Here is a 15,462-nt window from a genome sequence, read left to right on the forward strand (position 1 = left end):
GGCTGAGATCTGAGGATCACGGTTCAAAGCCAGCCCGGGCAGGAAAGACTGTGAGACTCCTATCTCCAATAAACCACCAGAAAACTGGAAGTGGCGCTGTAGCTCAAGTGGTAGAGTGCTCGCCTTGAGCTGAATAGCTGAAGGACAGCGCCCAGGCCTAGAGTTCAAGCCCCACGACCGACCAAAAAAATAAATAAATAAAACAGTGAATAAAAAACAGTAGAGGAGGCTGGGAATATTGCTTAGTAGTAGAGTGCTTGTCTAGCATACATGAGGCCCTGGGTTTGATTCCTTGGTATCACATAAATAAATACTTTTTAAAAAAAGAAAACAAAAAATATTAATCCAATCATAACAATAACCACTTTAAATGTCAATAGTGTAAACACTCTAGTTAAGAGTCAGATATTTTCAATGGATCAAAAATGAAGCCCAGGTATATGTTTTCTTTAAGAAACACACCAAGTATATATTTACATTCATATATATGATGGAGACAATATAAAATATATCATGTAGCCAAAATAAAATAAGAGTAGCTATATTTAGACAGATAAAACTTCAGGATCCAAAAACTATCAAGTATAAAGAGGGATATTACTTGTTTAATAGATCAGTTATTTATGCAAAATTAGTTAACCATTCAAAAATCAATTACTTCTCCACATAGACTTTAGAATGTTAATCCATCATATAAATAAATTAAAGAAGATAAATTACATATTAATATTAAAAGATACAGTACTACCTTTGCTGTGTCCCAGAGAAATTGGTATTTTGTGTGTTTGCTTATATTGAATTCCAGAAACATTCTAATCTTTTCAATTACTCACTGATCATTCAGCAATATATTGTTCCATTTTCATGAATTTTACCTGTGATGGCTTTTGCTATTGAGCTCTAATTTTATTCCATCATTGTCTGACAGGATACATGGGATTATTTCAATGTTCTTGAATTTGAGATTTCCTTTGTGACCTAGGATATAGTCTATTTTGGAGAGTATTCAATGGGCTACTGAGAAGAATGCATATTGTGATGCTGTTGGGTGAAAGATTCTATAGATATCTGTTAGGTCTAGCTGGGCAATGCAGTTATTAAGGTCTGAGGTTTCTTTGCTGAGGTTTTGCCTGGATGACCTATCCAGTGGTGACAATGATATTGAAGTCACCAACAATAAATGGGTTTGAATCTATATGTGTTTTTGAATCAAAATGAATTTATTTGATGAAATTGAGGGCTCCAACTTTTGATGTACAGATGTTGAAAACTGTTATGTCCTTCTGATGGAGAGTTCCTCTTATTAAGAAATTATAATGCCTTTATCTCTTCTTAGTAATTTTAATTTGAAGTCTATTTTATCTGAAATTGTATTGCTACTCTAGCCTGCTTATAAGGGCCATCTGCTTGAAAGATTTTGTTCCAGCCTTTCACCTTAAGTAGATATTGTTTGTATCAGTTAGCTGTGTCTCTAGTAAGCAGAAGGTGGGTGGGTCTTGCCTTTTGATCCAAACAGCCACCTTTGTCTTTTAGTTGGGGAATTGAGCCCATTAATATTAAGTGTTAGAACTGAGAAGTATGTAATAGATCCTGTCATGTTATCCCCACTTGATAGGGTGATGCTGGCAAGGATGTAGCCAAAAGAAAACCCCAGTACAAGATTGGTGTGCATGTAAATGTGTTCAACCACTCTGGAAAGCAATGTGGAGGTTCCTCAAAAAATTAAACATAGCATTTCCCTATGATACAGCAATTTCACTCCTGGGCATTTACACCAAAGATTACAAACCAAAATACAGTAAAGTCACCCGCACAACCATGTTGATTGCAGTGCTATTCACCATAGCCAAGATATGGAATCAGCCTAGATGCCCATCAATGGACAAATGGGCCAAGAAAATGTGGTATACATCTACAATGGGATTTTGCTCATCCACTAGAAAGAATGATACTGTAAAATTTGTAAAGAAATGCAAAGACTTGGAAAAATTATGCTAAATGAAGTCAGGCCCAGCTAGACAAAGGATCCCTTATATGTGGAAGCTAGATTTAGCTTACAAATTTGTAAATAAATACATTGGGTGATATGCAAGTGTATACAAATGTACTAACTGCAGTATGGTAGATTCAAGGGATATCTCAAATAATTTAGAATTCCTTAGAAAGCCAAAATCAAAGTTAAAATAGAACACCAGGAAGTGGTTACTCGAAAGGGATGAGATGAGGTCAAGAAGAAAGGGATAGTTTAATGAAGAGGAGAAGAGGGGGGAAATACAGGCAAAAATCTGATATATACAAAATTAAGAAGAGTGAGGGAAGAGGTATATAGTATAAGGATGGGTGAGAATGTTGAAAGGGTTGACATTGATCCAGATATATTGTATTCATAAACTGCTTTATTAAATGGCAGCTCCTTTGCACAACTACTTAAAGGTAATAATAATTTTAAAAGAGTCACAAAGAGTAATAGTTGACAAAATCCAATACAACATTTCAGCAAAAAAAGCATAATGAGAATATCCTCAATTTATAAATGTCACCTTCAAACACATCAGAATTACAGGGTGAAAATGCAGCTTCCCCACTAAGATTAAAAATAAGGAGCTGTTATCCTTTTTTTCCACTTGTTTTCAACATTATACTGGAATTCCTAGGTAAATTAATACAAAATAAAATCAATAAAATAAAAAGTATACTGATTGGTAGAGAATAAGATTATCTTTGTTCACTGATAATATAACTGTCTATGTAAAAATCCAAACGAATTTACTGAAAAAACCATTCTGAAACTAATAATCCATGAGTGGAAACTTGCAAAATACCATGCAAATATACAAAAGTCATACCACTTTTCCACATTCTAACCAAAACATGAAATTTGAACCTAAAAATCATAATACTATTTCCATCAATATTCAAAGATGCTAATGCAAGATCTGTATAAGAAAAATGACAGAACATTGATAAATAAAGAACTAAATACATGGATAGTCTATGCCCGTGGGTAGGAAGCCTTAATATCTCAAGATGTCCACCTTAGTTGGTAGGCTGGATGCTCTCCCAGCCAAAATCTCAACACGTTATTTTGTGGCTCTCCACAAATTTATCCTGGGGTCTATATGGTGAAGTAAAATGCCCATGAACGGCAACACAATACTAAAAGAGAAGAACAAAGCCAGAGGACAGACACTGCCTGTTTCAATGCTTACTACAAAGCGACAGAAAGGAAGACAGTGTCACACTTGAAAAAGCACAGACAGATAAATGGATGAGACATAATAAACTGAGAAAGAGACCCATACACATATAGTAACTCACCTTTGATTTAAAAAAAGCAAAGGTAATAAAGTGCTGCCACTAGACTTCCACATGCAAAACACAAGAACTAAATCTAGAAACAGATGTTTGTCCTTTCACAAACTTAACTCTAAATTGAAACAAAGGATTGAATGTTAAAAAAAATGGAAAACAACAATATTCCTGGATGATAACACAGGTTGAAATCTGGGAGGCCTTAGCCATGGTAACTGGTAACTTTTTAGCAGCAAATAGATGATCCAAAAAAGGGAATAATTGATCAATTGAACTTTATTAAAGTATTTTAAACTCTCTTTTGTAAAAGATGCTGTCAGAAGATGAAAAAATGCCATTGACTGGGAAAAAATATTCACAAATGACATATGATAAAAGAAAATTTAGCTGGGCACCAGTGGCTCACGCCTGTAATTCTAGCTACTCAGGAGGCTGAGATCTGAGGATCCCAGTTCAAAGCCAGCCTGGGCAGGAAAGTCCGAGACTCTAATCTCCAATAAACCACTAGAAAACCAGAAGTGGCACTGTGGCTCAAGCGGTAGAGCGCTCACCTTGAGCTGAAGAGTGCAGGGACAGCACCCAAGCCAGAGTTCAAGCCCCACGACCAACCAAAAGAAAGAAAGAAAGAAAGAAAATTTGCCCAAAATATGCAAAGAACTCTCAAAATTTAACTATATGTTTATGCACAACCTCATTGAAAGATGGACAAAATATTAGGGAAGACTTCTTACTAATAAAGATGTACAGATAGAAATAAGAATACAAAATTGTATACTTTCTGTTAAGTAAATATATATATTAAAACAATGAGGGTAACTACCAACCTATGGGAAATCCAGAACACCAACACCACCAAATGCTGACAAGTACAGGGAACAACAGGGGTTCTCACTTGTTATTAATGAAAATGACGAATGATAGAGCCATTTTAAAAGACAGTTTGGTAGTTTCTTATAAAGCTAAATGTATTCTTACTGTGTGATCCAGCAATGTTCCTCTTTTGGTACTTGTCTAGATATGTTAAAACGAATAAACAAAACTTAGAAGCATACAAAAACCAGGCTGGAGTTGTGGCTGTGGTGGTAGAATGCCAACAACTATGAACATGAAAGCTGAGTGAATGTACAAGCCCTGAGTCCCAGTGTCACACACACACACACACACACACACACACACACACACACACACACCAGGTATTTCTAAATTCTAATCACTTTCTTCTGAATTTCATCTTTTATATCTAAACAATGAATGAGTGGTAATGAAATGGCTAGGCACATGACTCGGCTTTTTTCCCCTTTACATGTAGGATGCCATTAAAAGTAATGGAAGGGGGGCTGGGAAGGTGGCTCAGTGGTAGAGCGCTTGCCTTGCATGAGGCCCTGGGTTCGATTCCTCAGCACCAAATAAGCAAAAAAAAAAAAAAGCCAAAAATGGCGCTGTGGCTCAAGTGGTAGAGCGCTAGCCTTGAGCTGAAGAGCTGAGGGACAGCACCCAGGCCCAGAGTTCAGGCCCCATGACCGGACCCAGAAAAAAAAAAAGTAATGGTAAGACAAGGGGTAAATAGTCTGTCTCCTGGACAAACGGAAATGGTGCCTTCTCTTAAGCTAATCAAATCCACATACACATGCACATACTTGTTCACACAGATACACATACATTCACATACCATGTGCATTTGATCATGTAGTCATGCACACATATGGCCATATACACAAATGAAAAATGAAAAAATAGTCTTTGCGTATTGAAAGGAAGAACTCATCTTTAGATCAGTGTTCTAAAAATAAGTGAAGTAACTGGATTAAAAACTCCAATGGGGTGGGGGGGTGGGGGGAGGATGGGAAGGGATGGAAAGGGAAACAAAGGAGGAGGCTGCAATGCTTGATAAGAAATGTACTCATTATCTTGCCCATGTATTTGTAACCCCTCTGTACAGTATTTTCACAATAAAAAAATTTTTTTAATCCAATGGGCCATGTGCTGGTGGTGCATTCCTGTAATCCTAGCTATTCAGGAGGCTGAACGATGAGGAACTTGGTTCCAAACCAGCCTGCACAGGAAAGCTTATGTGATTCTTATCTCCAATTAACCACCAGAAAACCAGAAGTAACATTGCGCTCACAGTGCTAGAGCACTAGCTTTGAGTGAAAAGCTCAAAGGACAGCACCCAGACCCTAAGTTCAAGCCCTATGACCATCCACAAAAAAGGAATATCACAGCTCTAACACAACTAACTTCCATTTGCGTGACTTCATAAAAAAAAAACCCATATTTTCTCTTCATTTAAAAAAAGCTGCAAGTGTCTATTTGGAGTGTAATATATCACATTGAGAGGTGGATGAAAAACTTTCACAGTACATTAAAAATAATTTCATTTCTTGACACCAAATCACACTCCATGAATATAATTTATATGCCATAATTAATTACAGAGTTTCATTTGCTTTCTGTAACATAATTAACTGTGAATGATTACATGTTGGCATTTAAATAAGTACATTTTTGGAATATTTAATTAAGAAACTGATGTAACTTACATCCAATTTGATTTTATGCTATGCTGGCTGTTTATAATGTATTCAAAACCACAGAAAAACATTTGGAGAAATGTGTAAGACTCCCTCGTGGTCCTACAAAACACATAAACTGAATTTCAACATCTAAATTGTTTTCATTTCCAAGGTGTGCTGGTTTTCTACCATGATTTTACTAGTGCTAATGTTTCCAGGGAAGTTGGTAGGGTGTTTATAATAAAAAAAAAGCTAAATTATAGCAGAAAATTTTTTGTAGTTTTCCAGAAATGTACCAGTTGTCCAACAAAAATGCAGTAAATATACTTATATCATGATCTCTAACTCTTAACTTTAATTGCTAAAAATCTAAGGGAAAAATTCCCAGAAATAAAGCACAAAACATGTAGGATGCTGGAGGTAGCTCATAAGAGTATAAAAAAGCTGATTCCTAAGATTTCAGGAATTTGGCAAGCCTATTGTGAAACACTACCATTAATAAAAATTAATATAAATTCACATTAGCTATTAAAAAACAAAAGCAGTGGAATTCCAAACCAATCATTTTCTATTTGTGTTAGTGTTATTATCATTTTTCTGGAGGCTTTTATATTTCCAGAACCTATTAATACTGCACAATACACAACTCTCTCCTTCTTCCTCTTTTTGGTACTTGTAGTGGAGTTGAACTTAGAGCATGTCACTCTCTCATTTGGCTTTTTTGCTCAAGGCTAGCACTCTACTGTTTGATCCACAGCTCTACTTCTGATATTTTGCTGGCCAATTAGAGCTAAGAGTGTCTGGGATTTGTCTGCCCCTGAGTCTAGGGTTATAGGCATGAGCCACCAACACCCAGCAACAGCTGTTTATCTTTCCCACCTCCATATTCGAGGCTGACACATTGGCAATTTGAAATTGGCTATGATGGAAATCACATCATGTCCATCACATGGAAAACAACCAAGACTGGTAACCATGATCTTCGGTCCCCTGCTTGGCCTCAGCTGCATATTAAACATTGACCAGAGACAAGTGCCAGTTGCTCATACCTGTAATCTTAGCTACTAGGAGGTTGAGATAGGAGAATCACGGTTTGAAGCCAGCCTGGACAGGAAAGTCTGTGACACTCTTATCTCCACTCAAGTAACAAAAAAATGCTGGAAGTGGAGCTGTGGCTCAAGTAGTAGAGCACCAGCCCTGAGCAAAAAGAAGTTCCAGAACAGCACCCAGGCTCTGAGTTTAAACCCCAGGACAGGCACCAAAAAAGTTAACCAGAAGTCCATCACATTGGATGGTAATTCACACAATAAAACAGTATATAACAGGCTACATGGATAGTTCTGGCTTGTGAGCATACACAAATTCAGGAAAAGGTGTGGGACATGGTAGAACCTTTGCAAGAACAGACAGATTAGTCTTACAGAGAGGAGTAGAAAATTAACTTACACAGTGATTCCACTGACAGGAAAAGTTGTAGCAGCCACAAGAAACACATTACAGCTACATTTATAGACATATCTCACTTGACCCTGAATAGAGAACAGAAGGATGTTGGTTTCCAAGTATTGTCAAAATGCAATATAATAATAAATGCCTCAGCCCTGGAGAAAAGGAATGAAACTTTTCCTTTGGGAACAAATGAAAGTGGTGGCAACCTTTCTTTTTTTCCTAATGTTAGGAGCTGATGACCAATCAAGTTGTGAATTTTTGTGTTGTTTTAAATAAAATGGAAACTTTTTTAAAGATCTAATTAAAATTAGCTAACTTTTGGCCCTTAAAAGAGTGTGATTCTAGAGAGATCTAATACTATTTTTATTGGAGTATAACTTCAAGAATAAGGCTGAGTTAAACACACTTTAACGTTGTTTCTTTATTCCTTTTCTTGTATTCCATTACTGATATACACACCACACACACACACACACACACACACACACACACACAGCAGTTCTATAAGGTTTAGTGCATCTTTTTGCCTATATACTTCTTTCAAAATGTGTGCATGAAAATATATGCATATATGTATGTATGCATGCACGCATGCATATATTGGTATGTGTGTGCCAGTTCTGGAAATTGAACTCAAGGGTTAAACTTTGTACTGTAGCTCTTGTCACTCAAGGCTAGCACTCTACCGTGTGAGCCACAGCTCCATTTTTGTCTTTTTGGTGGTTAATTAGAGATAAGAGTTCTCATGGACTTCCCTCACCTGGCAAGCTTCAAATAGCAATCCTAAGATCTTAGATCTAAGTAGGTAGAATTACAGGTGTGAGCCACCAATGCCCAGATGCATGAATATATGCTTCATTGAATGGTGCACCCTAGGTTTACCAAGAAAATTTAATTTTCCACCTAATCAGCATATTATGGTCTTTACTCCAAACAGTAGCTATTTTACAATCTCAAGAGACTATCTTTGGGGCCCATTCTGGATTTCCTAGTAAATCACAAGGAAGCTGAGATAAAAATACTCAGACAACCTCAGCAAGCAGGAATCATTGATCTGTTTGGACAGATGCTGCCTGAGTTTCCCCAGCTGCTTGTTCACTTGGGCCACTCTCCTAAATCTAGATGTGAAGAGGTTTCTCAAGTGATACAGCATAATCATGTTTACTTGAATCACTGCAGCAATCGGAGAATCATCTTGAGAACAGCAACGGTTGGGTTCTCTCTGTTCTTGGATTCAACATGTTCCTATTTCAGCAATTTCTTATAATGTGTCTCAAATTGAACCTGATGAAATTGCATTTCATAGGCATATACAATTGGCCAGCTGTGGGAATAAGAGCCAGCAAAACGCCACCAAAAGCCGAGAGAAAAAATCCCCAACATATTCCCATATCAGAAGTGATTATTATTCTGATTATAATTTCGTATGGAAATTTCAGAAATGTTTGGTACCAGGAAGAAAATTTATGTCAGCAATTAATGACACCACCCAGAGCACAGTGGTCTAACCCTTAGACCGCTTGATATGGTCTCCAGCAGATGAACAACTCACTACTCACATTAGATTTTGTCTGTTACTCAACATAGTAGTGTGCTTTTGTAACACTGCCAGGGAACTAGATGGAACTGTTTCTGTCTATAACTTTTTAATAAATTACATTAGCTCTTCTAAATTGTAGCTGTAGTTTAGCCATCTGTGAATGGGAATGGATAGGCCTATCGTACAGTCTGTCAAAAATTACTTAACTCATGTTAATTCTAGTTCAACCAATGCCTAGTTTAATGTCTGGCATGAGTAACGTTCAGTAAGTATAAGTTCCTTTGTCTTGTGTGTCTGCGCCGCATAGGTGAGGTTCTATCAAAATAAATCAACAAATAAATAACTAAATGAAAACAATGGGGTGAACACCAAGTCCAATAGACTACCATTTTTTATAACATAACAAGGAATGATTTTCACACTTTAATTTTATTTTTATTTAAGTATTTTGAGGTACTGGCATTTGAACTCTAGAAGGGAAGAGAGGAAGGGGAAGGGACTAGGATCCCACAATGGGATCAATGGCTCAGCCCAATGGCTGGATGACTTTCCCTCTTTACCTTTAAAAGGCTTTACCTCTTAAAGTTTCTATCCTCTCCTAGTCATACCATAGGCCTTTATTTACCCCACAGAGCCTTGAGGGACACTTATACAAACTGTAGTATGGAGTACATTCAATAGGTCTGTCAGAGCTTCACTATCACAGGAATATCTTTGAATAGATGGATTTGCAAGCAGAGTAGAAATATGCCATGGAATCTAACCCATTTGTAAATTGAAATTACCTTTACAAGGAAAAATGTACTGCCAAGTTCAAGTGGCTCATGCTGGTATTACAATACCAGCTACTCATGAGGCTAAGCTTCAGTGGATCATGCTTAGAGGCCAACTTGGGAAAAAGCATCCATGAGACTCCATCTCCAATTCACCAGAAAAGAAGCTGGACTGGAGGCATGTCTCAAGTTATACAATGCCAGTCAAGAAAACTGAGCAAACATGAAGCCAGGAGTTCCAGCATTAGTACTGAAAAAAGGAAGGAAGGAAGGAAGGAAGGGAAGGGAAGGAGGGAGGGAGGGAGAGAGAGAGAAAGAAAGGAAAATGTACTTGTCTAAATATAACTTTTACCTCCCAGGCCTGTCAGAGAATTTGCTATGCCAAGAGGAGCAAACACTTTTTGCTACTGTTTAAAAGCAAATGTGATTGTCACTGGAGGTAAGTGTATAGATAGTTTGCATTATTGAAAGGTTTTCTACTCTGAACACAGTATTGTTATTTTTTTTACTGTGAGAATAATCTTTCAAGAGATTTAAAAGACCCATATAAAGTCAAATCTGTTTCTTTCATTATGAGAAAAGCCTTCCTCAACCCAAGAATATGTGAAACAAATTTCCTGCGTCTTATTATAATTTTATTTATTGTTTTATATTCTGCCTTTAGAACTTTAATTCATCCACAGCTTAAGGATTTGGGGGAGTTTGGGTGACAGTGGAATTTGAACTCAGGATTTCCCACTTGCTAGACATGTACTCTACCACTTAAGCAATATCCCCATGCCTTTTTCCTCTGGCTATTTTTTATTTAGGCAGGCTTGGACTGTAGTCATACTTTTCACACTTTCCATTATAGCTGGGATGACAGGCATATGGCACAGCACCCAGGTTTTTTCTGTCATTGTTGAGATGAATATTTTTGCCCAGGCTGTTTGGAAACACAATCCTCCAGAGATCTTCCTCCAGCTTACAGGTGTGAGCCATAGCACTAGGTTTAAGACTTTTATGGTGAGTGCTTGAATTCCTGGTTCCTAAAGAAGTACTATGGCTTTTTAGGAAGAAGGGCATCTGTGTGTTTAGAGATTCAATTTTATTTGGGTAAAGGCCCAACATTTTATCGTCTCAAAATAAGCAAATGAAATTGAGAGGCAATAGATAATTGGTTTAGAATTGATGGAGAGAAGAACCAGAGAACTTAGAGGAATTAAAGCTTTCTTGGGATAGGTGAAGTAGAAGATAGATTAGGCCATCTGTGGGGAAGAAAGGGAAGAAGGACAATATATAAAGTTTCAGGGGGAGGGGCTGGGAAGGTGGCTCAGTGGTAGAGCACTTGCCTTGCATGCATGAGGCCCTGGGTTCGATTCCCCAGCACCACATAAGCAAAAAGAAAAAAGCCGGAAGTGGCGCTGTGGCTCAAGTGGTAGAGTGCTAGCCTTGAGCTGAAGAGCTGAGGGACAGCGCCCAGGCCCAGAGTTCAGGCCCCACAATTGGACCCCCCAAAAAAAAGTTTCAGGGGGAAAGTAGAGGATGGATATGTTCTCAGAGATGCAGATCTTCCTGTCAAACTGAAGTTTTAATAGAGTGTGATCACATCAAGACTGGTCTCTACAACCAGACTGTCTAGGCACAAAGCCACTTCACTTGAACATTATGTGGTGGGCAGGCATTTGCCTCTCTAAAGCTCCATCCTATCTCTAAGTAGCATTTATAATTGTACTTGCTTGTAAGGTTATTGCAAGAATTAATTTCCCAGGTTCAGTGGCCCACACCTGTTAATCCCAGCCACCTAGGAAGTGATATAGGAGCATGATAGGTGCAGGCAAGCATAGACAAAATGTTAGTGAGATCCCATATCAGAGAACAAGCTGAGCATAGGGTTTAGCTCTCTCATCTCAACTGTGTGGAATCAGAGGTATAAGGATCATGGTCTGAGGCTGCAAGAATCTATCTGAAAAATAACTAAAGTGAAAAAGAATGGAGGCCTTGGCTCAAATAGTAGAGTGTTTGCCATATTAAGTGTGAGACTCTGGGCTGGGAAGGTGGCTCAGTGGTAGAGCACTTGCCTTGCATGCCAGAGGCCCTGGGTTCGATTCCTCAGCACCACATAAGCAAAAAAGAAAAAAAGCCGGAAGTGGCGCTGTGGCTCAAGTGGTAGAGTGCTAGCCTTGAGCTGAAGAGCTGAGGGACAGCGCCCAGGCCCAGAGTTTCGGCCCCATGACCGGACCCAAAAAAAAAATGTGTGAGACTCTGAGTTCGAACCCCAGTACCATCAAAAATAATCTAAAGCTAGGCAAGAGTGTTTCACACACGTCATCCTAGCTACTCGGGAGGCTGAGACGTGGAAGAGTAACATTTGAAACCATCCCAGGCAGAAAAGTCCAAGAGACTCTTATCTCCAATTAACCAGAAGAAGACCAAGCTTCTTGTGGCTCAAATGGTAGAGCACCAGCTATGAGCAAGTAAGCTGGGTAAGCATGAGTAGTTCAACCCCTAGTACTGCCAATATGCAAAAAGGAAGGAAGAAAAGAAAGAAGGAAGGAAGGAAGGAAGGGAGGGAGGGAGGGAGGAAGGAAGGAGGGAAGGAAGGAAGAAAGGAAGGAAGGAAGGAAGGAAGGAAGGAAGAAAGGAAGGAAGGAAGGAAGGGAGGGAGGGAGGGAGGGAGGAAGGGAGGGAAGGAAAGTAAAAGGAAAACAGAAAGGGAGGATTACTGGTACTATGACAACTACCTGGGATAATAAACTTAAAAGGAAGAAAACTTTGCTTCAGTACATGGTCATTTGGCTGTATTGTTTTGGGACTATGGTGTGGCGGGACATTTCATTGGGAGCACATCATAAAGGAGTCCTATTCACCTTATGATATTCAGGAAGCAGAGAGGTTTTTGTATGTTTTTTATTGTAAAAATGTTGTATAGAGGGGTTACAGTTACATGAGCAAGGTAATGAGTACATTTCCTATTGACCATCGTTGCCTCCTCCTTTGTTTTCCCCCTACCATCCCTTCCCTCCCACCTCCACAACTACCTGCCCCCCCAGGTTGTAAAGTCTGTTTTCAACATAGTGTTTTATACATCTCATTGTTACAATGGGTATTGTATCCTGTATCAACCTGTATCCTTATTTAAGCATTTTGTTTTAGGAAATAGAGATTTTTAAAAAGAGAGAAAGGCAATGAGGGAGAGGGGAAGAGAAATAAAGAAAGAAAGCACACATGTCTGGGGTCCCACCAATATCCCTTCTAAAGTTCTGATGACTTAACTTTCTTCCTCTAGCTACCTGCCTCTTCAAGGTGTGGTCACCATCTCCAAAGAGGTGCCATTTAGAGGATATTCTAGATTTAAACTACACCATATCTGAGACTTAAACTGCAATAGATTCTACCCACACACATACTCCTTGTTTTTAGATAAAACATCAGCCTTCAAATGTACATAAATTTCCTGCCCCTGCAAAAGAATCCTTTGACAAAGCAATACTTAAATATATAGCCAAAGTGAGATTTAATTTCTAAAATATGATTGCTCACTGATGTTATCATATTAATCTTAATCAGCCCCGTTGGACAGTCCTTTGTGCTCACACAAAAGAAACACAATGTTCAGCTGAGCCCGGTGATCCATGCCTCTAATCTCAGCACCTGAGAGTCTGAGATAAGGAAGATTATGAGTTAGAGGGCCGCATAGACTATATAGCAAGACTTTGTCTCAAAAGAAGGGAACTAAAAACATAGGAAGGAAGTAGAAAATTGTAATGTACTTTGTAACCTTAGTACTTTCATCATTTCAGGAGGAAGGTATGCTTGGTAAATTCTGGCACTCCAATTATCTCAATGTTTGTGAATTCAGGCACTTGATTCTTGTTAAACCAGTGTTAATATGTTGTAAAATCCATACCCATAGCTTGAAAAACTTAGTAATTATAGTGTCCCTAGAAGTCATGAAGGCAATCAAAACTTCAGTAGTATAAAGCATCTAATTCCTTCCACCATTGTAATTTATTGAATTGTCACAATTATAGGGCCTGGAGTAGTAGAAAATGCAAGTTATTCATAATTGAAAACATACTTCTCCCACCAACACTTTTGCTGATTAGTGACTGCCTAGCACATTTCTTGATGTACAGTTTATACACCCTGATGACTCAAAATATACAGTACATGCTGTTTTGCTCAGCACAGTGAATGTGTTAAATATGCAGGGACAGTTGGAAAAGCTTGAAAAGACAAAAATGCCTGCAGGAAAAACAAAACAAAACAAAACAGGACAGAACAGGATATTATCCAAAAAAGAGAAGAAAACACAACAGACTTCCTAAGCACTGTTTGTTACCATCAAGAATTTTAATTTTTTATCAATAATGTTTCCACTAATCATTGTGAGAATAAACTCTCCCATAATGTTTCAGTGTATAAAACATTGATGGATCATCTAGGATAAATCAGGGGTTCTGCATGTAAATGCTTATGCTTTATTCAACATATGAGAGTTGTAGACTGGGTTATATGAAGCTTATATGCATGCAACTGTATTCCTGACCTCTGAGCATTTAAAATATAATAGCTCAAATAAGGCAAGTCTACAGCCTGGTGCCAGTGATTCATGCCTATAATCCTAGTTATTCAGAAGGCTGAGATCTGAAGGATCACACTTCAATAAGAGCCCAGGCAGAAAAGGCCATGAGACTATCTCTTCAATTAACAAACAAAATATCAGACTAGAGGTATAGCTCAAGTGGTAGGGCACTAGAAGTGAGAAAGCAAGTCAAGATGGAGCAAGGAGCACCGAGTTCAAATCCAGGTACCAGGTACCAAGTCTATAGATAGCTGTAATAAAATGTAGAGTAAAAAGTCAATAGGTACAATCAATTTTCTTCTGGCGATACCCTCCAGAGGTGACATTGCTCATTCAGAAGATGCTTTGGCCAACATGATCCAGAACTCTCTGTGGTCTCAAAGGTCCTAATTCTGAACATACTTGATACATTGGCAGTGAAAATCATTGTAGGTACAACTGAATTGTACAGTTTGAAGAGTATAGTTGAAAAACCTGCTTGTTTCCTCATTCGCATAACACTGCTATCTAGGCCTCTACTCTCCCAGGAGTAATCTTGCCTTCTGAGTGCACAATCCTAAAACATGAGAGCTATAAGGAATCCTGAAGATGATTATTTTACTCATGAGGGAATGCAGGTCCTGATGAAGAGACCAGTTTGCCACACGCAAGCCGTCATGTGGAAGGGCTGAGCTTGAATCAGTTGGCCTTGCTCGCAGTCCTGTGTTTTCCCTGGCCCATTGCAACCATGTACATTCAGCACTCTCTCCCTTTCTTTTCTCTGTGAACTAAGCTAGCTCATTTTATCAAAAGAGATGAGCTGAGATCAAGTGACTCAGTAAGTAAGATAAGACCTTGCTAAAAGGGGAAAAAAGCCTGTCTTTGATGAGTGGCTTTATTTAATCTTGGCTAAGTTTTAAAAAATAGGAAGAAAATCTAAAGGAAAATAGCAAAGCAAGCAAGCAATTAACCCCCTACAAACCACAATACATCACTTATAATGTTGACTCCTATCTTTTGATTGATACATTCTATGAATACTTATATACACTCACAATCAGGGGCTATTATGATTTATATTCTGCATTAAAAAGTACCACTCCCTGCTAAACATTTTTGAGAATGCACAGCATCGACAGGGGCTTAGAATCAGGTTAACAGTCACATTAACTGTCCAGTAAAATATATACAACTCATTTATTCTCACAATAAAAACTTTTATCCCTGGTAGACAGAAAGGAACCTTACTTCATTGTTGGTGGGAATGTAAACTTGTCCAACCACTTTGGAAAGCAGTATGGAGGTTCCTCAAAAGACTTCACATAGAAC

At 38.3% G+C, this 15,462-nt stretch overlaps 1 protein-coding gene across 1 annotated transcript in view; it reads left to right on the top strand.

Moving 5' to 3' along the window:
* The window catches only part of Wdr64 (WD repeat domain 64), a 151,008-nt gene that overhangs the window by 32,128 nt on the left and 103,418 nt on the right, over nucleotides 1–15,462 (top strand). Inside the window, exon 9 of the mRNA XM_013021734.1 lies at nucleotides 9,947–10,026. Coding sequence (XP_012877188.1) covers nucleotides 9,947–10,026 — 80 coding nt within the window. The remainder of the gene's footprint in view (nucleotides 1–9,946; nucleotides 10,027–15,462) is intronic.

This window comes from Dipodomys ordii, unplaced genomic scaffold, assembly GCF_000151885.1.
Source record: "Dipodomys ordii isolate 6190 unplaced genomic scaffold, Dord_2.0 Scaffold57, whole genome shotgun sequence".
Taxonomy (NCBI): Eukaryota; Metazoa; Chordata; class Mammalia; order Rodentia; family Heteromyidae; genus Dipodomys; species Dipodomys ordii.